Source organism: Natrix helvetica, assembly GCF_964273705.1.
Source record: "Natrix helvetica genome assembly, chromosome: Z".
Taxonomy (NCBI): Eukaryota; Metazoa; Chordata; class Lepidosauria; order Squamata; family Natricidae; genus Natrix; species Natrix helvetica.
Genome location: NC_138554.1, coordinates 51,539,266 through 51,564,634, shown reverse-complemented (window position 1 = coordinate 51,564,634; position 25,369 = coordinate 51,539,266). Strand labels below are relative to the sequence as shown.

Here is a 25,369-nt window from a genome sequence, read left to right as displayed (position 1 = left end):
CATCTGTGAGATGGTTTAATTCCCTTTGTTTCGCAAATGTTTATAAGTTTGTGGAAATCAAGAAAATTGTGGCCTGGTTATATGTTTATTTTCTTAATTTATTTGTCAATCTTGAAATAGATTGTTTTCCCAGTCTTGTTCATTCAGTAATTGGAGCAGAGCTTTCTTAAGAACTTTTTTTTTCCCCTCCCAAGTCTGATCTTACAATGGAGAAATTATCTGCATTAGAAAACAGTAAGAACTCTGATCTGGAGAAAAAAGAAGGCAGAATAGATGATTTATTAAGGGTAAGTAGTTGTAATTCTACATCCTATATTCAAATTTCAAGCCATAGAATCTATATAATATAAATATAGGTAAGAGGTTAAGAGTTTCACTTAATAGTTATGTAAGTGGAAATAGGCTGTCATGGAGAAAATCTAGACAATTGCTAATGATTGACATTTAATTAGTTACATGCAAAGTAAGAAGGAAATTGTATTCTCTCTTGATAAATATGTATCTCTAAATTCATTCAAGAGCTTTACAGTTTTAATACTCAAACAATCTCCCTCCTTTTTACACTTCCTCTACAAACTACTTTTTAATTTGAAAGTGCTATGAAAATATCTAGGATAGTCATGGTAATTTACTGCATCAAAAATTACTAAAATAGCTTGTGATACTTACCGTATTTATCGGCGTATAACACGCACTTTTCCCCCCGAAAAATAGGGGGCAAATGATGTATGCGTGTTATACGCCGATACTGTTTTTACAGTAGCCTGAGGCTGCCTCAGCCTCAAGCACACGTGACCCCATTACCCCGCCTTCCTGAGCGCGCTTCGCCGGTTCGCGTTCTGCGATCCCCAACAGCAGCTGCTTTTCTGTGTGCCTGGCGTTTAAAACATCCGGCTATCTATCTAAACGCCAGGCACACAGAAAAGCAGCTGCTGTTGGGGCGAAGCGCTCCGTGATCCTTTTCTGTGTGCCTGGCGTTTAGATAGATAGCCGGATGTTTTAAACGCCAGGCGCACAGAAAAGCAGCTGCTTTTGGGGCGAAGCGCTCCGCGATCCTTTTCTGTGTGCCTGGCGTTTAGGACATCCGGCTATCTATCTAAACGCCAGGCACACAGAAAAGCAGCTGCTGTTGGGGCGAAGCGCTCCGCAATCCTTTTCTGTGTGCCTGACGTTTAGATAGATAGCCGGATGTCCTAAACGCCAGGCACACAGAAAAGGATCGCGGAGCGCTTCGCCCCAAAAGCAGCTGCTTTTCTGTGCGCCTGGCGTTTAAAACATCCGGCTATCTATCTAAACGCCAGGCACACAGAAAAGGATCGCGGAGCGCTTCGCCCCAACAGCAGCTGCTTTTCTGTGTGCCTGGCGTTTAGATAGATAGCTGGATGTTTTAAACGCCAGGCACACAGAAAAGCAGCTGCTTTTGGGGCGAAGCGCTCCGTGATCCTTTTCTGCGGGGTGTGGGCGAGAGGAGGAGAGACTGGCTGAATATTCTCTCCTCTCCCCGACACCCGACTAAAACGCTTTCTTTTACCCGCGGAAGAGCTCGGGCGGGCGAAAGGAAGCGCTTTAGACAGCGGGGTGTGGGTGAGAGGAGGAGAGAATGGATGAGCCGTCTCTCCTCTCCCCGGACTCCCGACTAAAAGTTAATAAAAAAAAGTTCTGAGCTACCCTTATTTTGCTTCAAAGTTCTTTATTTGAAATTTAAATTTTTTTCCTGAAATTTCCCTCTTAAAATGAAGGTGCGTGTTATACGCCTGTGCGTGTTATATGCCGATAAATACGGTAATAAAAAATAAAATAGATCATTAAATGGATTGTGTTCTGATAACTTTTTAATAATTAGTTTTAACATGCAAAGCATTTTCCTTAAAGAAACACAATCAAATCTTAATATATAAGTTTCTTACAATTGAACAATTAATTTTGATGAAACAGTAATTCTAGATGTTTCAAATAATTGAGCAATCTGAAATTTTGTTATTGTCTTCTGTATATTCCTGAATACCATATAGAGCATTTTAATTTCAGTTTAGTAGTTTCAGATGGAACTGGTAGGAAAAGTCAGTTTTTCAACTGCTTTTCTTTGTAAGAAAATTCTCACATCTATCAAGTCCACTAACAAAGTGATTGGAATCGTTTGAAGCTCCTACAGAATTCAAATCTGTTTTTTTTTTCTTTGCAAATAATTTCTTTCCTTAATGTTCATCTTTTCCATATTTTTCTCCCTCACCCCAATATGCACATGTTCCCTACTGGAGAAACATAAGAATAATCTGTTTACTCAGTTTTGAATTGTCAGTTTAGCACAATTCTCAATAATTTCTTAAGGGAAACACATTTTCTCTTCCAAGCTATTGTTTTCCTCCAGTTTTTGAAAGAAATTTGTATTTCAACAAGGAATATTCCATATGGCTAACTCCAGTCTTAAGAGTAGAAATCAACATAATGCCAGTGGTAGCCTGCAAGATGATTTCTCAATCCTTCTACATTATAGGATAGGAGGGAATTGGATTATATAGCATGCAAAAATTATCTATTTGAAATATTTGTTAACTTAGAAAGATAGGCGGAATCCTCCATTTCTGAAGGGAGCTAATAAAACTTTCTAAAGAAGAAATGGAATCCTCTCCTCCTATTAATCATCTTTTCCTAACATTTTTCTCATACAATATTATTATACTACAGTTCAGGGGTGGCTTCTGGCTGCCATTCCTGCTGGTTCACTTAGGGACATGCTGCGGGCACGCGCACACTTCACACGCTCGCAGGTGCAGTACTTTAAAAAATGCTTCTGTGCATGTACAGAAACAAACAAGATGGCGGTGCCTATGGCACTGCCAATAGAACTGGTCCGGTGGCATGGCCAGCCAATTTACCACCTACACAGCTGAACCAGTCCCAACCGGTAGGAAACCACCTCTGCTGCAGTTGCCAAGGAGTAGGAAAATATGTGAAATTTCAGATCTCCAGATTCCTATACACCACTCAAGTTCCTTGCATTTCCTTCCCAGAAACCTCTGTGAATGTTTTAAAAGCAGAACAGCATCAACTATTAAACCCACACAAACATTTGCTTCTTTCCTTCCTTTATGGCACTGTTTATTCCTCTTCTAACCTCAAACAAATTCAGAAAACATTAAAATTCAGGTATTTTCATTCTAGGAGAAATGAAGCCTAGATTAAAAAAAAACTAATTTGTTTCCTGGGTATGGTGCCAGGTAGCCAATGAACAATTGGACAATAGCTCATAGTGCTTATATGGCTGTGGTTTAGTTCAGCTAGGTTTATTTCAGAGAACTGAATCAAGAAAATATTTTCATGGCTTTTCTCTAAAATTCTATATTAGTGACTGCATAACAATTTTCCTTAATCTCATAATCCAAAAAATAGCTCAAATATTTTCAAATTAAAATTCCTTAAAGCCATTAAGTAACTTTTTGCCATTGTATAAATTTTACACACTTGCCATGGGTAAAAAGTTTTTCAACAAAAGCAACTGTACCAAGGACAAGACAGATATAAATAAACAATATTGAATAAGTTTATATACTGTACCTTATATATTGTAATGATTCAGATCATTAAGGTCATTCTGAAGTCCAGCAGGTCAGGGCCATGTTTACCTTGGTGCATGATCGTATTTCAAAGGGCAGACAATGGCATCAGAATGGAAATGCTCAAATCATTCTGATTTAAAATAATTAAAGCAATTCATGAACTCTCTCAGATCTGTAGTAGCATCATCCTTTAAAAATATTTTCTAGTTTATATTGATTATCAAAGGCATGTGTTTATATTCTGGTATAATAGGGACACCTTTGGAACACCATAAATACACTAATCAAGTCAGACATACATTGGAGATAGAGAAAACATTTCTACATGTTTAGACATCATTGCACTCAAGCAGAATCAGAACATAAATGCCCTTCTTTCAGATATCCTTTGCCTACTTGAAAAATCATGGACGTAATTGCAGAACTGTAGGGGACCTCTCTAGTTTCTTCACACATCTGTAGTTGGGAGTTCTCAATAGACCCAGATTAGTTCTACATATTCTGATCAGAAAAGGGGACAGAACTCGTTAAAAGGAGTCAGGAGAGCTAAGACTTTTTTCTTTTGAGCATAATAGTGTCTTAACAGCCATATAGTGTTGGCCCATGAAGCATTCTTCATAGTGATAATTTAGCAGAGAAAAGGAACTGGATTGCATTGGCGTAGCAGGATATCTGCTTAAGAATTAAAAATAGCAAATAGGTCTTTGTAACATTTCTATAAGTGATATACCAGTTTGGATAGACCATGTTAAACCTTTTTGGAACCAGGAGACACATCAAAACATTAACATACATGTCATGGTTCAAATATAGCTAACTGAGCTAACTGGAAACATTTGGATGTCTTTCCACTTTTTGTGTTTGTGATTTTCTACTTTGACTTTTTGGACAACAAAGCACAGATTATCTTTATAGCAACCTGTTGACATAAATAGCTTGATTTATCAATATACAGGAATTGGACAGAAAACCCCCCAGTAAATTTGGGAAAGGATCTTCTGTCTCAAGATCTAATCATTTATCCAGTATCTCAGTTCTTATAAGTGGGACAATATTAGTTGCACGAAATATTATTTTAGGCAGTACTTATTTTCTTCTCTTCTAGGTTTGAGGTAATTCTTATGTGGGATAGTCTTCCTAATGCCTTTCCCTAGACACTATTTCCCCACATTAAATTTCAGCTGGAGCTTTATGGTTCTAGTGCAGGGCTGTCAAACTCACTGCCTGCAGGCTGGATGCATCATGCTCTGGTCACACCCACGCCGGTTTAGCGAAGGAGAAAAACATCCCAATACATCAGATGATGCCGTGACGACGCGAGTTTGACACCCCTGTTCTAGTGGGTTCTGTCGTTGAGTTTGTGGTTAACTGTTCAACCGTTACTGATACTTAATTGGTTATCACATTGACCAGAAGAGTTTTAAAAGTTGGGGCCTAGCCTCAGTACATATTCTGTGTCTTTTTTTCTTATGAACAAAGAGTTCTCCCTATTTGTCAAGGTCCATCCTACTTCTAATGGTTCACATAGTTTATATATACTATGCTTGAATTCTTATCTGGATAGAATAGTGAACCTCAGAAAATGTGAACCACTGTAATCTTAGTGGACATTAAAATTTTGTATCTCCTGTTAATGGATGGTTATCAATTGTGCTTAATTATGGCCTATTGTCCACCAAAAGTAGTATTAATTCTCCTAGAGGAATACTGTCTTTTGAGATAATTTTCCTATCAAAATGATGTGTGAAATCAATAATAACTTCAGTAGTTTATACTTTCTTCAAACTATATAAAATTGATAAATTGAGTTCAGCAACAACCCTTGGCTACTTCCTACAAAGTACAGTAAAACAGGAATATTGATCCCTTGTAGGCATCTCTTTTGGCCCCCTTTTCTGATTAACTCTTAAGATATAAAATGCTGTCTATGATGCTGAAGAAAATGTGAAAATTTGGATTTCTATACACTATAAAACATCCGTATCTCTGTCTATTCAGTTGGGAAAACAGTTCATGATAGGGCAATAACATTTTTGAATTAAGGTACCTTCTTGACTACCAGAAATTAGATAGACTGGTTCCCACCCTATCCCTCTGGAGGCTGGATAGCATTCTCATGCATACCAGTTCTGTCATTGGCTGTCAGAAGGTGATCAGCTGCAGTCAATTTGGCAGGAAGTTGAAGTCGCCCCCATTGCTTTTTTACCCTTGGTTATTCTGTTTCTCTGTTAGAGGTAAGGAAATATCTCTGAAATGACCCAGCAGATTATAGATTGTCTAGAACATCTAAATGTATTCTCTGAACTTCACAAAACCCATCTATTCTAGAATTAACTTTTAAAATTGGGAGGTGTGTTATATATTTATTTTTGCAATTTTAATGTTTCAGTCATAAAAGAATTAAGCAGTTAATGCTATTACTAATGGAAGAACAATGGCAAAAAAAGCATTCTTAGTTGACCTGGGAATTGATTTTGGTTTTTTTTTTATTGTTTCTCCGGTGTTACTAATAATGGTTTCTAAATAAGTATTCTGATTTTTAAAAGAAATAATAATGCTGGGTTGAGAAACTACATTGATTCGCCAGTCCAGGAGGATGGATGCTTCCTCAACCTGGAGAGACAGTAACAAAATGGACCTTTTGGTCCAAAATGGACTTGCTCTAGGAGATATGAATTCCCGTCCTTGAGATTCAAACCATTGAAATAAATGATAAATCCAAATGTATTGTGTGCAGAATAATTCTTTTTGTTGTATTTGATGATAACTGCCAGTTTTAATTTTTTTCTCATCCGTACAACATAATGAATTGTAACTAATATAGGGTAATTTTTGTTTTGTTCACTTTTATTTTCAGGCAAACTGTGACTTAAGACGACAGATAGATGAACATCAGAAAATGCTTGAGAAATACAAAGAACGGTTAAATAGGTGTGTAACAATGAGCAAGAAGCTACTTGTAGAAAAGGTGAGTTACAACCAGCACAACTTGTTTTGAAGTTATATCCCCATAACCTGCATAATTAGGTAACTTATTTGTTTCAGATAATAACTGTAGAAGTAGTAGTAGTAGTAATATCACATAGTTGGATCATCAAAAGTTTGGAGGCAACTAGTATTAATAAAAAAAACATTAGAATGTTGAAAAAATAATGAAGCAGTAGAAATAGAATTGGTGGTAAATATTTAATGATTAAATAGGTGTGTAACAATGAGCACTGTGATTGTTGTAAATGGGCACTAATTGTTGACTGGCTAAATCACGATTACATGATCTTGTGAATGCTGCGATGACACCAGCTTCAAGGACAAATCATAGGTCTCCTTCTTCAGAACTTCCATAATTTTAACAAGTGATTGGTAAGCAAGGAGTACCTGTATGTCTTACATAGAAATCTAAAACCTCCAGACCTTTGGGAATCAACTTTGTTTTGTTCATGTAGATATCGGTTTTTATTGAATAATATTACAGTGTTGTAAATTTCCCAAACTTGCATTCTTAAGATGGATGACTTACAAATCATTTAAATAAATAGGGATACTTTGCAAAGCATACAAATACTTTACTTTTTCCTTTACAGTCAAAACAGGAAAAGATGGCTTGTCGAGATAAGAGTATGCAAGATCGGTTGCGTTTAGGTCACTTTGCTACAGTCCGGCATGGAGCCTCTTACACAGAACAATGGACAGATGGCTATGCTTTCCAAAATTTAATCAAGTATGTATTTTTCTATTACTGGTGATTACTTGGATTTTTTTTTATATTAATCCATACATAACTTACAATATTTGTGACTACTGTTGTCTTTTAAGTAAACATTTGCATGAAATCTGGAAAGGAGAGGTACCACTTACTGAAACTCTCCGTAATATTATTAAACAGTAAATGCAACAACAATCTTACAAATATAGTACAGGTAGTCCTCAAAGTATGACCACAATTAAGCCCCAAATTTATGTTGTTAAGTGAGAAATATGTTCAGTGAGTTTTGCATCATTTTATGACTTTTCTTGCCATATTAGTTAAGTGAATCATTGCAATTGTTAAATTAATAACAGGGTTATTAAGTGAATTTGGCTTCCCCATTGACTTTGCTTGTGAGAAGATTTCAAAAGGACACTAAATAAATTGTTTTGAGAATTGCTTATACAAGAATGCTTCTGCTGCTAGTAAGTAATGGTTACCTATGATATATAATTAAGAAAATGGTAGTGCCAGGAAAAGAACAACTAGAATTAGCAGTTCAAGAGTTGAATATGCCTGCATCATACCTTTATCAATGCCTTAACTTAAACAATATGGATATTTATTTGACCAACGCTGAAGGCTCAGAATGAAGCCTTTTTTGCGAATGGCAGGAAAATGGGGAGGGGGATTTTCCTGCCATTTGTCAAAAAGATTCCATTCTGAGCCTTCAGTGTTGCAATCCTGGGACATGTGTCCTTTTCTCAAGCAACATTTGATCCACTTGAAAAGGACAGGCTGCACGCAGAGAGAAGGAACTAGAAGCAGCTCCTGGCCCTCAGTGATTCAGCTGATCATGGGCTTCAATTAAGGGGCCAAGCAGACATGAAGTGACCGGGGAAGGGAAGGGCTGCCTCCTGTGCTGGCCACACCCATCCCCTTCACTAGGGCATATTTTGGGAGTAGGACGTATTAGGGCCACCCAAAAAAATCAGGCTAGGGCTTATTTTTGGGATAGGTCGTATTTTCAGGGAAACACTGTAGCAAGTGCATTTAGAAGCCTTATTCATATCAATGTCATAAATTTCATCACTGTTTGCTATATGCCTTTGAATGCTATCACTTTTTGAAATAACAGGAAATATGTAGATTAAAGTTTAATTACATCTGTTAGCATGATCATTAATGATTATAACTTATAATGTATCTGAAATACGAAAAAATAATTTTAAAACTTCAATTCTGTAGCTGCAAAATCCAGGCCTTATTTTGTTAATAAAGGTGCATTTGTATGCAGAGATTGCTTTGTTGTTAGGCAGACTAGGGGGAACATTTTCTTCTCAAACATTGCAACCTATTGTAAATATGGAAAAATGAACATTAGGTCCTTTGGCATATAGGACTAAATCCAGATTTATTTAAGAGTTGGGTGCAAAAATATGGGCATCCCTGACCAAATTGTAAGACTAGAAACTGATTAACATCTGCATGATAAATATAAATCCTTCTACAAATGTGCATTTGCACATACTTAGCTGTGCATAGTTATGTACAGATTTTAAATATGAAAAAGCAGCTGCAAAATATTAGACACTTTTCCAGTTCCGTATTTTTCAGCCTATAAGATGCACCCCCCCAAAGTAGGTGGAAATGTCTGTTCATCTTATAGAGCAGATGTTGCTGAAGCCCCGCCTACCCGCTGGCCCCCACTCTTCAGTCTCTGCCTCCCAGCAATTTGCCTCCTTGCAGCAAACAGCAAAGTCAGCTTCAGCACAGCCTGATTTAGCATGAGCAGCTGATTGGCAGTTGGATCTGCCTCCCGGAATACCACTGCTCAGCTGTTCCAGGCTGTGGGGATCGCCGCCACCCATCACTGCCTCTGTGCACAGCATTTTTGGCCTCCACACGTCCAGTTTTTGGCCCGTTCCAGGCAAATGGGGATTGCTGCCTATTGCTGCCAAGCAGTGGTGGCGACAATAGGCAGCTGCGGTGATCCCCACTGCCTGGAACAAGCCAAAAATGGGGCACGCAGAGGCTGAAAATGGGGTGCGCAGAGGCAGTGATGGGTGGTGGCGATCCCCACAGCCTGGAACAGCTGAGCAGTGGTATTCCGGGAGGCAGATCCAACTGCCAATCAGCTGCTCATGCTAAATCAGGCTGTGCTGAAGCTGACTTTGCTGTTTGCTGCAAGGAGGCAAATTGCTGGGAGGCAGAGGCAGATTTTTTTTTCTTCTTTTCCTCCCAAAAGTTAGGTACATTTTATGATCCGGAACATCTTATAGTGCAAAAAATACTTGTAACACCACCTTTAGTAAAAATAACAGCTTCCAAATATTTCTTATATCCAGTTAACAATTTTTCTGGACTTAATTTTGCATTTTCCCCCTACTATCCTTTGCAGAAGTCCTCTAATTCAACAATATGATAAGCAAAGGCTTTATTAGGCTGGTGGAACTATTTTGTTTTCTTCACCTCAAATACCTTATCTCAAAAGTGAAAATAAACAACTAGGTTTCTTAATAATCATGTATAAAATAACTGGTTTATTATGTGGTGTGCAAGATAGAAAAGAAATAAAAAGGTACATATACCTGTCTGAGGTCGAACTCAACAACTGATAAGACTAAAAATATTTTTCCCCACAAAGGAAATTAAGGCAGTTGTCGTGCCTCCTAAAGATTAACCTCTTCATTTGAAAACTGTCTGCAACTATAAACACTTTTTATATTTAAAACCAAAGCCCTTATAATTATTCCTTAAAAACTGGATTTACCATTCAATCTGTTGCTTGATAATAGCCAGCTACATTTTCAAAGCCCAAGCTTTAAAATATTTAGTCTTCTAAGGATTGACAGATTACCAGAAATGTACAGTTTGGGTATGCCTACCAAAGGATGTAGGAGACCAATCATATATAGGCATATATTATTTTATGTTCTCTAATAATGCCCATGTTCTACTTTTATTTAGGCAGCAAGAAAGGATAAATTCCCAAAGGGAAGAAATAGAAAGGCAACGGAAAATGTTAGCAAAACGAAAACCACCTGCCATGGGCCAGGCTCCTCCATCTACCAATGAGCAAAAGCAACGCAAGAACAAAACCAATGGAGCAGAAAATGAGACGTAGGTGGCACAAACATTTCAGAATCCTTTCTGGTGCTGTCAAATGGAAGGATCTTCCTAGGTTTTACCCAAGTAGGCCTTCTTAGTTTCTGTGTTTGTGATTAAGTTTTTCTGAACAATTAGATTGGTTTTTGTAGACTGAGGGCCATGTTTGACATTTGGGTGGAAGGCCCAGGCCTACTTTCCAAAAACTAATCACAAGAAAAAGTGAATGGACTCTTCAGCTAACTAATTGAATTGATGGGGCTAATTTATTATTCCTTGTGAATGTAATGATTTGTCCCATAACAATCAAAAATAGACTTTGTTGCTAAGTTTTAGTGGACTCCAAAGGTAGCCTATGGCATCTAGATATATTCATCTGAATAAATCACCTTTCTTGGTATAAGGCATTTCTAATTTTTGAACCACTTATTTTATACATGTACAGGTTAACATTAGCAGAATATCATGAACAAGAGGAAATATTTAAACTCCGACTAGGTCACCTTAAAAAGGTAAAAAGATATGTTATAACTTCAAGTATGAATTGAATTATGTTTTTGATTTCCTACTTGTTCTAGTTCTTAGTTATTTGTTTCTTTATTGATTTATGTTTGTTTATTCTCTGAGAGTGTAGATCAGTGGTGAAATCCAAAAATTCTCCCTATCGTTTCTGTGGGTGTGTCTTGGTGGTCATGTGACTGGGTGGGCATGGCCAACTTGACATCACTCACTGTTAGATCCAGGAGCTGCACATTCTGAAGCACATTCTGTCCTTCTGAGACCCACAACACTTTGAGTTTCCCTCCCCATCTGGCATGACTGCCCAAGAGAACCTTGGAGCCTTCTCTTGCCCCGCTCTCCATCCTGGAGGGCCGCACATCCCCCCCCAACCTATCCTCCATACAAACCACCCACCCCCATTTTTGGAAAGGCACCAACATCTCTTCTGTTACAGGGAGAAGTTATCTACAGGAAGGATTCAACTTCTTATCCCCTCAAGATTTGCCAAATACTGTAATCAACCTTTGTCTGGCTTCCAAAATGACCAAGTAGAATATCACAGAGCATAGTTAAGAAAATCTTCAGCCCATCCCTCCTAACAGGGTGGGGAGTCGTTTCTGCAAAGGCAGAGCCCCCCTTGCAGGGTGATCCAAAGAGGGGAGGGGGATGCTGCCTTCCATCCGGACCAGTGTGCCTCCCGTGCCAGCTCTGCGGACTTGGGGCTCCAAAGCAGCCCACTGGCTTCCCATCGGGCCACCTGCCTGCTCTCTCCCGACTGACCGCCAGCATCATTCCGGGAACTCGGAGTCCGGGGGAAGGAGACTCAGTCACACCCTCACTTCCCGCCGGTGAAGAAGTGGAGTGAGAGACACCCGGAAACCGATGATGAGCAGGTGGGAGAGGGCCATGGCCGGCTGCACCACTGTAGAGCCCACGGCGCTTTCCCTTCGGCTGGGGAGGCGGCGCTTCATCTTGATGAATACCATGTCGCCACATTTGTAGTTGCATGGCTGGCTGGAGTGGGACATGTGGGTGGAGAGGCTGATGCAACCCCCGCCAAGATGGCCCTGGCCAAGTGATTGCTGAGCCTCTCCAGCAACAGGTGCGCCAGGGCCACCTTGCCAGCCACCTCCATAGGCAGTGCTTGGAAGGGGTTGCTGCTGCCACTCTCGCTGCCCTCCCTCCCTGCCTGGCTGCAGACATCCACCTGCCCTCCTGGAGCACTGCTGCGGAACTGCTGTTCACTTTCTTCCTCCCTTCTGCATCAGCCTCTCTGCCCGTGCCATGTCCCACTCCAGCCAGCTGCATGACTACAAGTGTGGCAACATGATGTTCGTCAAGATGAAGTGCCACCACCCACGCTGAAGGGAAAGCACCGTGGGCTCGGCTGTGTGGCACAGCCAGGCCTGGTCCTCTCACCACACGGGAGGCTGCTGCCCACCTGCCCACCAACGGCTTCCATGCCTCGCTCCACTTCTTCACCAGTAGGCAGGTGGCCGGGTGGGAAGCCAGTGGGCTGCTTCGGAGCTCCAAACCCCACGGAGCCGGCATGGGAGGCACACTGGCATGAGTGGAAGGCGGCCTTTTCCACAGCATACCCGTCCCCTCTTTGGATCACCTTGCATGGGGGGCTCTGCCTTTGCAGAAACAGGGCAGGCGCATTTGCCGCAGCACAGAATGTCTGCTTGTCCTCCCAGAGTTCCACTGCCACCACTCCTCTCAGACCCAGAGCAGTGGCTGCATCTCTATCAAGGGCCGTCTGCCCACCTACTGGCCGGGCCAGCCTGGATGCTGACATTGAAAGGCAAGTGGGCATGAGGGACCACCAGGAAGGCAGGCAAGTGGGCATGAGGGACCATGTGGAAGGCAGGCAAGCATGGCAGGGCTGCGGGGAAGGGAGTAGGCTCCTAGCTCCCTTCCCCGTGGCCGACCAGCCCCGACATGCTTGCCTGCCTTCCCCGCAGCCCTCCACTTGCCTGCCTTCGCAAGCTGGCCACCTGGAAGGCTGTGTGGAAGGCAGGCAAGCATGGCAGTGCTGCGGGGAAGGGAGTAGAGGAGGCAGGCTGGGATCGTGGAAAGCAGAGACTGTGCGGGGTGAGCGAGTGGCAAACCAGTTCGGGGACATGGCCAACCAGCAGTCCCTACTGGTTTGGCGACCCAGGCCCAATGTCCACAACCGGTTCTCCCTAACTGGTCTGAACCGGTAGGATTTCACCCCTAGTGTTCTTCTGTGAAATTCTCTGTCTCAAACTTTAAAGGCTTCTCTGACAATTTTATATTGTAATAACACAGTGCTGTCGGTGTTCTGTTCACAAAATACTGATCTCCTAAGTAATTCTACTTTGTTGTACTAAAGTATCTGTGGATTTTTAAATATATGGTAAATATAGGTAAATAAGTTATGCAGACAAAATAGACCTCACATAATATTAGTATATCACTCATTAAAATTAAATACAGGAAATTTTAACACAGGTGAAAGTACTTTTTTACAAAAATTGATTATTCAAATAAGTTTGATCAATCTCCATTCAAAACTAAGAGTAGAATGAGCTATCAGTTATTACTAATCTTGATGGCTGTGTATTACCTTTGGAAATAGTCAACATATCTTAGAAAACTAATAGAGTTCTTGAATTTTTAAGCCTAATTTTTATAATTATCTTGTAAAAAATATGTTTTGTGGTAAATTCATCTAAGAAAAATTAGAGTGAAATCTACAAAAGAAAATGGAAAAAGAAGAAAGAGAACAAATGCATTCCTCCATTTATAATATAAGAAGAAAAAATATATTACCAGAAATGCTTCCTGTTTTGCAAGTTTACACAAGGAGTTAGAAAATAATAACATGTTATTCCTTGTAACATTGCAGCAAATGATAAAGAAGCAAGTGAGTATTAGCGAAAGGATATCTCCAAATTTTGATAAGGACACAAAAGAGTTGCAAGTGAAAATATAGAGATGTCAGAATAACTCAGTAAAGCAAGAGCCATGCAAAATTCAATATCTCTTTCCAAAAACTTCCTATGATTCAAACACTTTTCAAGCCAGACAATTTTGGTTCACAATATTTCTGCCTATAGATTATTAGTATATCGTAGGATGTGTTAGCCAGTAATTTGCAGGCCACTGTCAAGTCCAATGTTTAGATATTTTCTCATTGTCTTTTCATTTACTTTTTACATACCATGACATCTTTCCCTGTGATTGGGGAATACTGTGTAAAGGAAAGCCATTCTGCAGAAATCCTTATCAGGCAAATTTGGTTTAAAATCTTCAGTACAGCAGTTTACACTACAGTAAAGTGATCTTTCTCTTTGTGCAGGAAGAAGCTGAGATTCAAGCAGAATTAGAGCGATTAGAACGGGTTAGAAATCTGCATATTAGGGAATTGAAAAGGATACATAATGAAGATAATTCACAGTGAGTATTGCCCATAAGAGAGAAGCAAATTACAACTTTATGAAAGATGACTCGTTTGTTAAAATACCCTAGAAATGTTTGCTTGGAATTAACTTCGTTTAGAATTAATATTTATTAAATGAATATAATCTGACTCCTAGCTACTTTGTGTAGTATATCCTTCCAGATGACAATGTAAATGAATAAACATAAATATAAAAGAAAACAGGCCCAAATGTGTCTCTGGTGGGCAGTGCAAGACTCAGAAAGTTTGGCTGTATTTCTCAAACCTTTCTACACATTATAGGCAGAGAGATTCCATTTGTCAAATAATTTACCTTTTGGATGATTTGCTTAAGATTGTTCTAACCATTATATGAATAAAGTCTCCTGTTCTCTCCCGATTAGGTTTAAAGACCATCCAACACTAAATGATAGGTATTTGTTGTTACATCTCCTAGGCAGAGGAGGATTTAGTGAAGTATATAAGGTAAATTAAATCACCTTTCTATTTTGTTTGATTAAATATTGTAAAGTTTTTTTTAAAAATTCTGTCTTTGTGTTCTAAGGAGTATGTCAATCTAAGAGACTTATTTGGTCTGAGAAGTCAGTAGATTCAAATTAATGAAAGTTACTCTGTATGCTCATTACAATTAAGTGAATTTTCTTGGTTTTGTTTTAGCATTGTCATTTCATACTCACCAAATTTGACACTACGTTAAAAGGTTTTTTAGCATGTCAATCAGACTAGTGTAGCAGACCTTGGAGGTTGGAGGTTTTCTATCCAACCCCATGCTCAAGCAGGAAATCCTATACTATTTCAAACAAATAGTTGTCCAGTCTCTTCTTAAAATCCTCCAGTGTTGGAGCACCCATAACTTCTGAAGACAAGTTGTTCTACTGATTAATTGCTCTAACTGTCAGAAAAATTCTCCTTAATTCTAGAGCTTCTCTCCTTGATTAGTTTCCATCCATTGCTTCTTGTGCTTTGAAAAATAGGTTGACCCCCTTTTCTTTGTGGCAGCCCCTGAGATATTGGAACACTACAATTATATCCTCTAGTCCTTCTTTCCATTAATCTGTAAATAGTTTAAATCATTTTCAGAAGATTTTATAGAATTATTTACTAATTCTATATTTCACACGAGGGATGTGGTGGCTCAGTGGCTAAGACACTGAGCTTGTTGATCACAAAGGTCTGCAGTTCTGTGGTTCAAATCCCTAGTTCTGTGTAACAGAGTGAGCTCCCATTACTTGTCCCAGCTTCTGCCAACCTAGCAGTTTGAAAGCACGTAAAAATGCAAGTAGAAAAACAGGAACCACATTTGGTAGGAAGGTTCCGTGCATCTTTGGTGTTTTGTCATGCTGGCCCCATGACCATGGAGATGTCTTCAGACAGCGCTGGCTCTTCAGCTTTGAAATGGACATGAGCACCACCCCCTAGAGTCAGGAACGACTAGCACATATGTGCAAAGGGAACTTTTACTATTTACCTATATTCTACATATTGTATTTTTTTGTACCGGACCATAAGACGCACATTAGCTTTAGAGGAGGAAAACAAGAAAAAAAAATCTGGCTTTGCCTCCCAGCATCCACATGGTATTCATCTGGCTAGCATCCTTGCAGCAAACAGTCTACCTCTTCCATGTCTGCTGCCTCCTCCAGGGAATGCTGGAGCCTTCGCTGCTTAGCAGCTGATTGGCAGTTGGATCAGCCTCCTGGAATACAGCTGTTCTAGGTGGCGGAGATCACTGCCTATCACCACCGCCATTCATTGCCGCTGCCTATCACCACCGCAGCAGCGATAGGCAGCAAGCAGCAGTGACGGAAAGCGGTGGCAAACAGTGGCAGAGGCAGCAATCGCCGTCACCTACAACAGCTGATCAGAAGAATTCCAGGAAGCCGATCCAACTGCCAATCAGCTGCCCTGCAGTGAAGGCTCCAATGTTTCCCGCCGGCAACAGTGATACCATCCCCTCGCCACAATATTTGCTCTATAAAATGCACAGACATTTCCACCCATTTTTTGGGGGAGGGGGAAGTGCGTCTTACAAAGCAAAAAATATGGTAATGGGACTTTTTTTAAACTCATGCTCATGAAGTTCACTCACAGTTTTCATAAATTGCAAAGTTTGTCAAAACGGGGATTATTTTTCTTATTATCATATATGTGTATAACATTTCCAGATCCTGGAAACACTCTGGGAGCTTAATATCAGTAATTTTTTTAGCGAGGGCATATCTAATAATACCAATTTTCAATAAGTCATTGAATTATTTGGGAAATTACTTTGTTAAATTATGATTCATGTAGTTGACAGAAGTAAAAATATAATGAATTCCTTTTAATAATTCCCATTTTGGAGCACATTCTATTCTTTGTTTAATTATAATTCTTCTTTATACACTTTCTTCCAGAAAGACACATTTTTCATATAAAAAGATGTTCCTTTCTTTTGACAACTCCTCCGACATTTTACTGAATAGCTGAGAGACATTTAAGTTATTGTATAATGTATTTACTTTCATTGCAAGTTTTATACTGTATAGAGGCTGATAAAAAGCCTAACTTCCATAGTGTTTGCTATTTTGCATGTTCCATTTGTTTTCCCAAGTCTAAATCCCAAGCTTCATTTTGACCTACAGGGAGATCACCAAATTCATAATAATAATGGTGATGATGATGGTGATGCTGATGTTAATAACCTTAAGAGTTCCTAGGTCCTTGGTTAGAACTCGAGCTGTTGAGCTACCAATCAGCCCCAAAGGCTGTGAATCTCACTAGAGATTAACCACATAATAATAATGATGATGCTGATGATGCCTAAACATTTAAAATATGTATGACCACCGAGCGATACCCACCCAGTCGGTCCAGCCCCCCAACAGTCTGAGGAACTTTGAATTGGCCCTCTGTTTAAAAAGTTTGAAGACCCCTGCTCTAGTCAATAAAAGTTAAGCATTTAAACATTGTTCTTTTCATAACTGATCTTTTTCATGTTTAAAGATGGCAGTCTTTGTGGTGTTTTTGACTACTTACTAGCTATCCTTCTCTTTCAGGCATTTGATTTAACGGAACAGAGGTATGTAGCAGTAAAAATCCACCAGTTAAATAAAAACTGGAGGGATGAAAAGAAAGAGAATTACCACAAGTGAGTATTTCCACAGTTACATCATTAAAATGTTGGCAACCAACATGAATTTATGACAGTTCTGGGATCATATGGTCACCACCTTCTCAACCAACTCTTGACAAAAAATAATTGGGAAGCCAGATTCACTTATCAACCATGTGGTTCACTTAACAACTATATTGGGTATATATAGAATAATAGGAAGAGTTTTATATTAACATATACTCAGGTTTCCCTTTAGATTGTATTAAGGTTTGTTTGAAGTTTTTATTAAAAACTTTGTTTATAAATTGTAAATGAAAATGTAATTAGAAAAATGTAAATATATTTTTTCTAGATATAATTGAAAAACATGAAATAACTGTTCCCTGTGAGCAAAAATTAATGAATCACTATCCATTTCTTCATTATGTTATCATTTCTGGAATTGTACATTTTAGACTAGTCTAAATGAAAGTAGCTCAGATAAGAGACAACATAGCCCACAACTGGATAGAGGATGGAAGAGATTTAGAATAGCCACTCCTAAAATCTCCCTGAGTAGATCTGTTGATGTGAGAATCGTAAAAGTTTAGTCTGCAAGATTCTGTCTATTCATGTAAGCAAGTAAAGGACCGAACATTGGCTTGATTGTTCTATGTCATTCTTGGGCTGGGCCTAACAACAGCTGAGTTATTTTCCAAATCACCAAAAATAATATCCTTTGTTGATTCGAATCTAGCTGGATACTATGTCCACTGCCAGTTATAACTCTTTAGACTGTTTTCAGAAAAATCAGAACATGCTTGGAGAAGAATATAGAATAATGATCTGGAGATAACATTGATTGCTGCCTTGGCTCCATTTCAAAAGATAGATTTATTCCAAAAGCCTTTAGAAATTATTATTTTTTTCAGGTTCAGGTTAACCCTTTAAAAAGGCAGACTATATTCCTGTGTCATGATCTTGACAATATTTTCTTAATGGTTCCATTTATGTGCCATGTTCAGGTTAAAAGTCAGGCATACTAAGTGATATTCGATACATTCAGTTTTGAGGTAACATATTGTGTGAACTAAATTGTGATATATAACCTAACATTTTTAAAATATCACATTCAGATGCATTCAATCTTCCATTTGCAGACCTACACTTCTCCTGGAAGTATTCTATGAAATAATTTTGAGGGATACTTGAGTTGAGTTTGGCACCTGACAAAGCATTACCCCCCCCCCTTTTTTTTCACCTCCTGGAGGAATGGTGAGAAGTCACTTGTAATAAATAATTGTCTTTTTTTTTTAGGCATGCTTGTAGGGAGTACAGAATTCATAAAGAGCTGGATCATCCTCGCATAGTTAAATTGTATGACTATTTCTCATTGGACACTGACTCGTAAGTGCGGCTGTCTTTGTAATTTGCACTGTTAATAAAGTCACTTGAAAATTTGTGATTAAGCTGTTTAGAAATTTGCAGGGGGAGGAAATGGAGCAAACCAATCTGTTTTGAAATATGGATTATAACATTTAAAGTAAAGCCTTGCCAGAAATTGTATTTGCCTGACCAATCCAATTATTAGGAGAAGGCTTTTGAAAGTCCCCACTCCTTACAAAGATGCATGGGGCATAGAAAATGCAGCATGCATTCTGAGTGATGGACCTATTTTGTGAAATACTTTTCTCTGGAAGAACAGATGGCCCAAATGCTACTGGCATTTTGTAAACAAAGCAGTTTTGTTCCAGCTTGGGTTCAGCCCTTAGATTAGTTTAGCTTTACAAGCATGTATGGTGTTTATTCCTAGCTTTTAATTATCTTTAAATGTTTACACTGAGCTTTTAATTATTAAATTAAAAGGACTAGAGTGCTTGATACTAATATAGGTATACATCTGTGATGGCGAACCTATGGCACCCGTGACCGAAGTGGCAGGTGGAGCCATGTAGCCTGGCACGTGCGGCATCACCCATTCCTCTTCTGAGTTTATGGTGCACATGTGTGTGCGATAATCAACTGGCCATCATGTGTGCAGCAATGCTGGAAACGAAGCGCTGGCTTTCCATTCCGGCCAGCTGATTGGCATGCGCACCAGTAACCAGAACACTAACTTGCTGGTGCGTATGCATGTCCTGGAAACCGGAAGTTCATTTTCTGGCATGTGCATGGCCTCTGGGCAGCTCCTCTTCCAGATTGTGGCCCTGATGAGCAACCACACCTCCTCCCTTTTCAGCACTGGGTGCCGAAAACGTTTACCATCACTGCTATAGGACCGTGATGGTGAACCTACGGAATATGTGACGGAAGTGGCACGCAGAGCCATCTCTCCGGGCATGCCAGCCATCGCCCATTACTCTTCTAGGTTCTGGCCAGATGGTATTCGTGCCTGCAGAAGTGTCGAAAACCAGAAGGGCAGCTCCCTGGCGTGCATGCGTATGCCAGGAAGCTGAGCCAGCTGGCTTTGCAAATGCATGTGTGCCAAAACTGGAAGCTCAACTTCATGGAACTGCTCTTCCTGTTTCTGTCACTCTTGCACGTGCATGCCAGGGAGCTGCTCTTCCAGTTTCTGGCACTCCCCCGTCCGTGCACACTCCCATTTTGGCACTTAGTGCCAAAATGGTTTGCCAACATTGGTATACATCTCATAAGATTTATATTTCTTTCTACACAGCATGGTGGCTTACAATTAAAAAAACACAAATAGCTAAAATATGAGTAAACATTTATACCAAAGGAGCCATCCTAAATCTGCTTTGTTTCTTTTCCAAAAAAAAAACCAAATCAGTAGAAACCTAGTAAAACTCAGGGTGTACATTCCATAATTTGGAAACAATATACATGATGGCCTTCTTTCACAAACCTCATAAATTGTGGAAAGGCAATTTATAATTAGCATTCTGGGGAAATATATCATGGAAGAAAAAATAGGATTTATAAAAGGGATTCAAGTATTATCACCTTGCACATAAGAGAAGCTGCAGCAATATTTCATTTTGTGGGTGCCAAATAGTTAACTTTTTGCAATTGAAATGTATGCTAAATATACTAAGTAAATTAGCTGTTAGCCCATTTTTTTCCAATAAGTTTAATATTTATCTTTTTCATCCAAGTTTAAAATATGATATTTCGAAACAGGCTAAGGTCTTGTCCCAAAGGTGCTTTTTCAAGTGGTAACTGAACTTTCTTGTTTTTCTTCGAACACATTTCACTTCTCATCCAAGAAGCTTCTTCAGCTCTGGTCTTATTAACAGATAAAAAATAAAGGAAAATGTGCTTTGTGTCAAAATTAATGTATTTGTATGATAAAGCATAGTACTGGTGAAATTAATTAAAAATAACCTGAAAATATTTCACGTTATAAAATAAATCCAAGAAAATCAAATGTAACACTACATAACACAGGACACTTACTTATAACAGCATTTCTATTTATTTATGTTGTTTTAGGCCACTTTTCAGCTTAAAAGATATAGTTATACATTCAAAATATACAGGAGATTTCAGTTGCTGAGAATGATTTTTTTTCAACAAATATGTGTGATCTTTTTTTAAAAAAATAATAAAGTTTATTTTTTATTTTTATGCATCTCATTGCATGAATGGTTTGATTGCTATCATACAGTTCAATACCAATAAACATAACAGTATTATTCCTAGTAATTACATTTCATTTTCATTTTTAGTTTTACTAACATGTAATTTCTACTGTCATCCTTCAATTCTAAACCTTCTCATAGTTCTACCATACATATCTTAATATCTGTTTTTGCTATTTTTCCCCTCTTATTTCTATCTCTATTTTAGCCCCCCCTTTCCCCCCTTCCCCTATCATTCTAATATTCAAAGGTGTTGTTTCCTTTTTTCATTATTCTGTATTTTAATATGCACTTCTAGCATCAATTATGATTTTTCAAACAATTATCAAATTACTTAATCCTAGCTTTTCACTGTTAATCACATTTTATACATATTTAATAATACCCTTATACAAATTCTGTTTATCTAATTTACAAACTATTTTTCAGCCTCTATAATTCTAATAATAATATACATTACAATATTACCTTACTAATATATATTCAAAGATGAATTTTCTCACACTACATATAAAGCAATTATTCAACTTACATAGTTCTAATATTCATACACATTATAAGGTATTTTCATAAAATGTTACTTTGCATTCCTTTCCTTTCCTTTTGTCCCACATGTTTCACCCTCATCTAAACTTTTAATCTTTTTTTTTGTTGTCTCCCATGCACATATTTCAATTCTTTTATTTCACCTACTTTTGAATCTGTATTGTAACTATGCCCTCTAATTTTCTCTCCCTTCGCCCTTTTTCCTACTGTCTTAATTCTACGACTGCCTGTTCTAACCCCTTTTTCTTCTCTCTACCCGTTTTCCTGTTTCTCCCCATTTCCTTTTCACATCTTTTAGAATATTTTCCTTCTGTTCTACTCCCTTATTGACCATCAATTGTACTAATATCTTCTTGTTGTTGCCTTCTTGTTGATTTCCCGATTCTGCTATCTCCTCCACTCTTTCTGATAATTCTATTTTTTCTTCATTGTCCTGTTCTTTACTTGTTGTTCCTTGTATTGTATTTTCTAGTTTTTGATCTGTACATTCCATACAACCAAATATTTTCTTCATCTCTTGTGTTCTTTTATAAAATCCTTAATTTCTTGGTACATCAGCTCCATTTCATTGTCTCCACTTGCTTCCATTTTACAATCAACCCCATTGAAGAAAAGCCAGGGGGTTGTCCACGCCTCTTCCAATCACTTTGATTTGCTCAACAATATTCAGGGTCACTTGACTAAAGGTCTTGTTTATTGCATAAGGCTCCAGTAATTTTTAGGTAAATACAATCCAACAATGTAAAAGGCAAAGTTGCACAGTTCTCCTTTTAGCAGCAGATGACATTCAAACTTCAGCTTGGTTCTGCCTCTCTGTGTAGTGCTGATTTTAATTATTTAAAATTTGTAAATCCAGGAGGGCAACATTTATAATAATAATAAAAAAGCAAGCTCCAGATCGAATTCCAGTATTTTAAAAAATATTTTGAGAGTTCAATTTTCCTTTCCTTAGTTTTCTTTCAAAAAAACTTCTCTTCTTAAATATTCTGATTTTTTTTTATGTGCTTTTCCCGCTGCTGGCCAATAGTTCCAATATGCTTTCCCCTTGAATTTCTTGGGGTCACTTTTCAATAAAAAGTAGTCTCTTACCCATTTCACAAGCCACTCATTTCTCTATTCCTGCAGTCTTAGGTTTTTCAGGCTGTGGTTTGGCTTCATGGCAGCCATGTTTGCTGCCGCTGCTGAGTGGTCTTTCCTAGTCAGGGGGAGAGATGCGTCTCCCCTCTACCTGTTGGCCTCTACCCTATACCTGCCCTTTGCTTCGCCATTCCTTCAGAGTGGCTATGGTCCAAATTTAGACCCTCCAATAAGGAGAGATCGGAGCTGACCTCAGAGTTCCCAGATCAGGCTTCTGAAGGTGTCAGAAATGCAATCAGAAGTATGTGTGACCTTTTAAGGACAGCCATGTACAGGTTGCTCTGAGACTGACTAACATTTCCCGACTAAGAATCGAAGAAATTTGTCATTTCCAAAGACTAGGACCTATTATTTTCCAGATACGTTAGATGCTATAGTATACGTTACCCCATTTAAGGACATTTCACCCAGAATTAATGTAGCAAAGAAAGGAAGAATATATTAATATAAGAGGAAAATACAGGCAGTATTGAGGATTTGACCCTTGGTTCATATTAACAGTGCAGAATTTCAAATTTCAAAGCAGTACATAGAAATGTCGGTAGGAATACATACTGCCCAAACTTTTTCTTTTCCGATATTGAAAGGAATGATATCAAAATATTAATAGAAATATATAGTAATTAAATGAATAGTTTCATATTAAAATTCCAAATGAATCAAGAAAGTACATTCATACAAATTCTATTAAAGCATGTTGCAGGTGAATTCAGTATCATTTTTTAAAAAAATATGTGATACATTAATGCCAATCAAGATTTATATAAAAAAGAAAAGTATTTTTGGATCAGTAGAAACTAAAAGTGTTTAAGTATGTCACATCATTCTCATGAAAGTCTGATCAGACATAAAATAAATGATGTTGTGTTGCTCCAGCTTATCTTTATCCTTTTTTACCAGTAAATAAACATACTTTGAAAAAAAGCAAGGTCTATCACTTCTTGGCTAAAATCAGGTTAATAGGTCTATACATACTATACATTTTTGAGTCATTCATATATCAGTGCTGATGTACAGATCAAGAAAAATCATTATTTGTGATTTCTTAAGTAAACATTAAGTTGATTTTGATACATGTATAAAACATGTTTGATTGTTTGATTTCACTTCCTCCAGGTTTTGTACAGTATTAGAATACTGTGAGGGGAACGATCTGGACTTCTACCTGAAACAGCACAAATTAATGACAGAGAAAGAAGCCCGATCTATAATCATGCAGATTGTAAATGCATTAAAATATTTAAATGAAATCAAGCCACCTATTATTCATTATGATCTCAAACCAGGTAAGTTCATAGTGAAGATTGTACTGCACCGGGGGTGGGGTGGGGGGCACAATATGATGTATTTTACAGGATTATGCTTCCTTAATGATTGAATGTGAAATATGTAGTTTGGTTTGATTATTTAGCAATTCTCATCACTGTAAACTTCCAAGGTCATAACTGGGAACATTGTCAATCCTTTCTCTTCCAAATGGGTACTATCATTTTGTTTCTTTGAGAAGTATTAAATATTCTGTTCCACTTGTAGTGCTAAATATCTTCAATGGTGGATAGATGTTATTCTGAAAAGGAGATCAGTAATTATCTTTAAATTTTTATCTCTTATTCAGGTTGTAACGAGGTGCTTTAGTGAACTGGAGTTGATGCATGGTTTTAATTTGGCTCATGTTTGTATGATGTTCTTTTATCAGTGAAATAAGTTAGACTGAGATGGGAAGAAAGCTCATGAATGGAAATTATTATTAAGATGATAATGATGGATCTTTTGATCTTCTGGTCATGTTTAGCCTTCATCTTTATTCCTACAAAGTCATCCTAAAAGAAAACTGCTTTAGTTTATTGTATTACCATTTTGTATGGATGATTATTTGTTTTGATTGAGTGTTATAAGAGCACTTAATTGGAGAGCAACTAATACATTTTAGAAAATTATGGTTGGTTGCACAGCCCGCCAGATATTCATACTGGATTTGGCACGTTTGTTCAACCTGTCAAATTCTTCCCAAAGACCTACAAATAGTAAGGTGTTATTTAATAATATTAAAGGTATTGTCACAGGATATAAGTTGTTCCAAGTAAATCTATCTTTTGCCATTAACTGATGTTAATTTTGTCAGTGTTCAAGTAGTGGTCTAGACCAGTGGTGGGTTCCTACCGGTTCGGCCAAATCAGTAGTGGTTTGGCAGCCTGGGTTGCTGGAACCGGCATGGACCCAGGCCTGCCAAGCCCCTGAACTGGTTCTCCTGGCGCTGCCATCTTCTTTTTGACTTCTGCGCATGCATAGAGGCATTTTTACAGTACTGTGCATGCGTGCACACTGCACAACCACAAGCAAACAGGCAGTAGCAGCTGCCGGAATTCACCCCTGCTCCAGACGTTTTGGAATTCCACCCAAGGCACCTTATTACTATTGGTAATATTCACTTTATTTTATTTTTCTATTTTTCTACTTCATGGGCAGATCTTTGTGTTTTTGATTTTCTCCCTTTCTTTGTCCTTTGTTGTCTCCAGGTATTGCCACATCCACTATCCAGATTTTTTTGTTTTTCTTGTCAACAGTCATTGACAAGAAATGTGACAGATGCTTGTCTGTTTGAATTCTAGATTCCCAGAGCACTTTAACTTCTTCATGTTCTATTACTAGATATTCCTCTGCACCATTGTTGCTATTTTGTCTTTCCCTCGTGTAGTCAGTCTGTGCCATCTTCTTACAGCAGCTAACTAG

At 38.3% G+C, this 25,369-nt stretch overlaps 1 protein-coding gene across 10 annotated transcripts in view; it reads left to right on the top strand.

The window, feature by feature from the left end:
* Window positions 1–25,369, top strand: part of TLK2 (tousled like kinase 2) — a 66,897-nt gene that overhangs the window by 17,345 nt on the left and 24,183 nt on the right. For all 10 annotated transcript variants that reach the window (XR_014173603.1, XM_081933289.1, XM_081933288.1 and 7 more), the window contains exons 9-18: window positions 195–287; window positions 6,415–6,525; window positions 7,139–7,275; window positions 10,213–10,365; window positions 10,796–10,862; window positions 14,177–14,274; window positions 14,662–14,743; window positions 17,317–17,408; window positions 18,672–18,761; window positions 23,756–23,925. Coding sequence is in view for 9 of the 10 variants with exons in the window: in XM_081933289.1 (XP_081789415.1) it covers window positions 195–287; window positions 6,415–6,525; window positions 7,139–7,275; window positions 10,213–10,365; window positions 10,796–10,862; window positions 14,177–14,274; window positions 14,662–14,743; window positions 17,317–17,408; window positions 18,672–18,761; window positions 23,756–23,925 (1,093 nt within the window). In the remaining variant the exon portion in view is untranslated. The remainder of the gene's footprint in view (window positions 1–194; window positions 288–6,414; window positions 6,526–7,138; window positions 7,276–10,212; window positions 10,366–10,795; window positions 10,863–14,176; window positions 14,275–14,661; window positions 14,744–17,316; window positions 17,409–18,671; window positions 18,762–23,755; window positions 23,926–25,369) is intronic.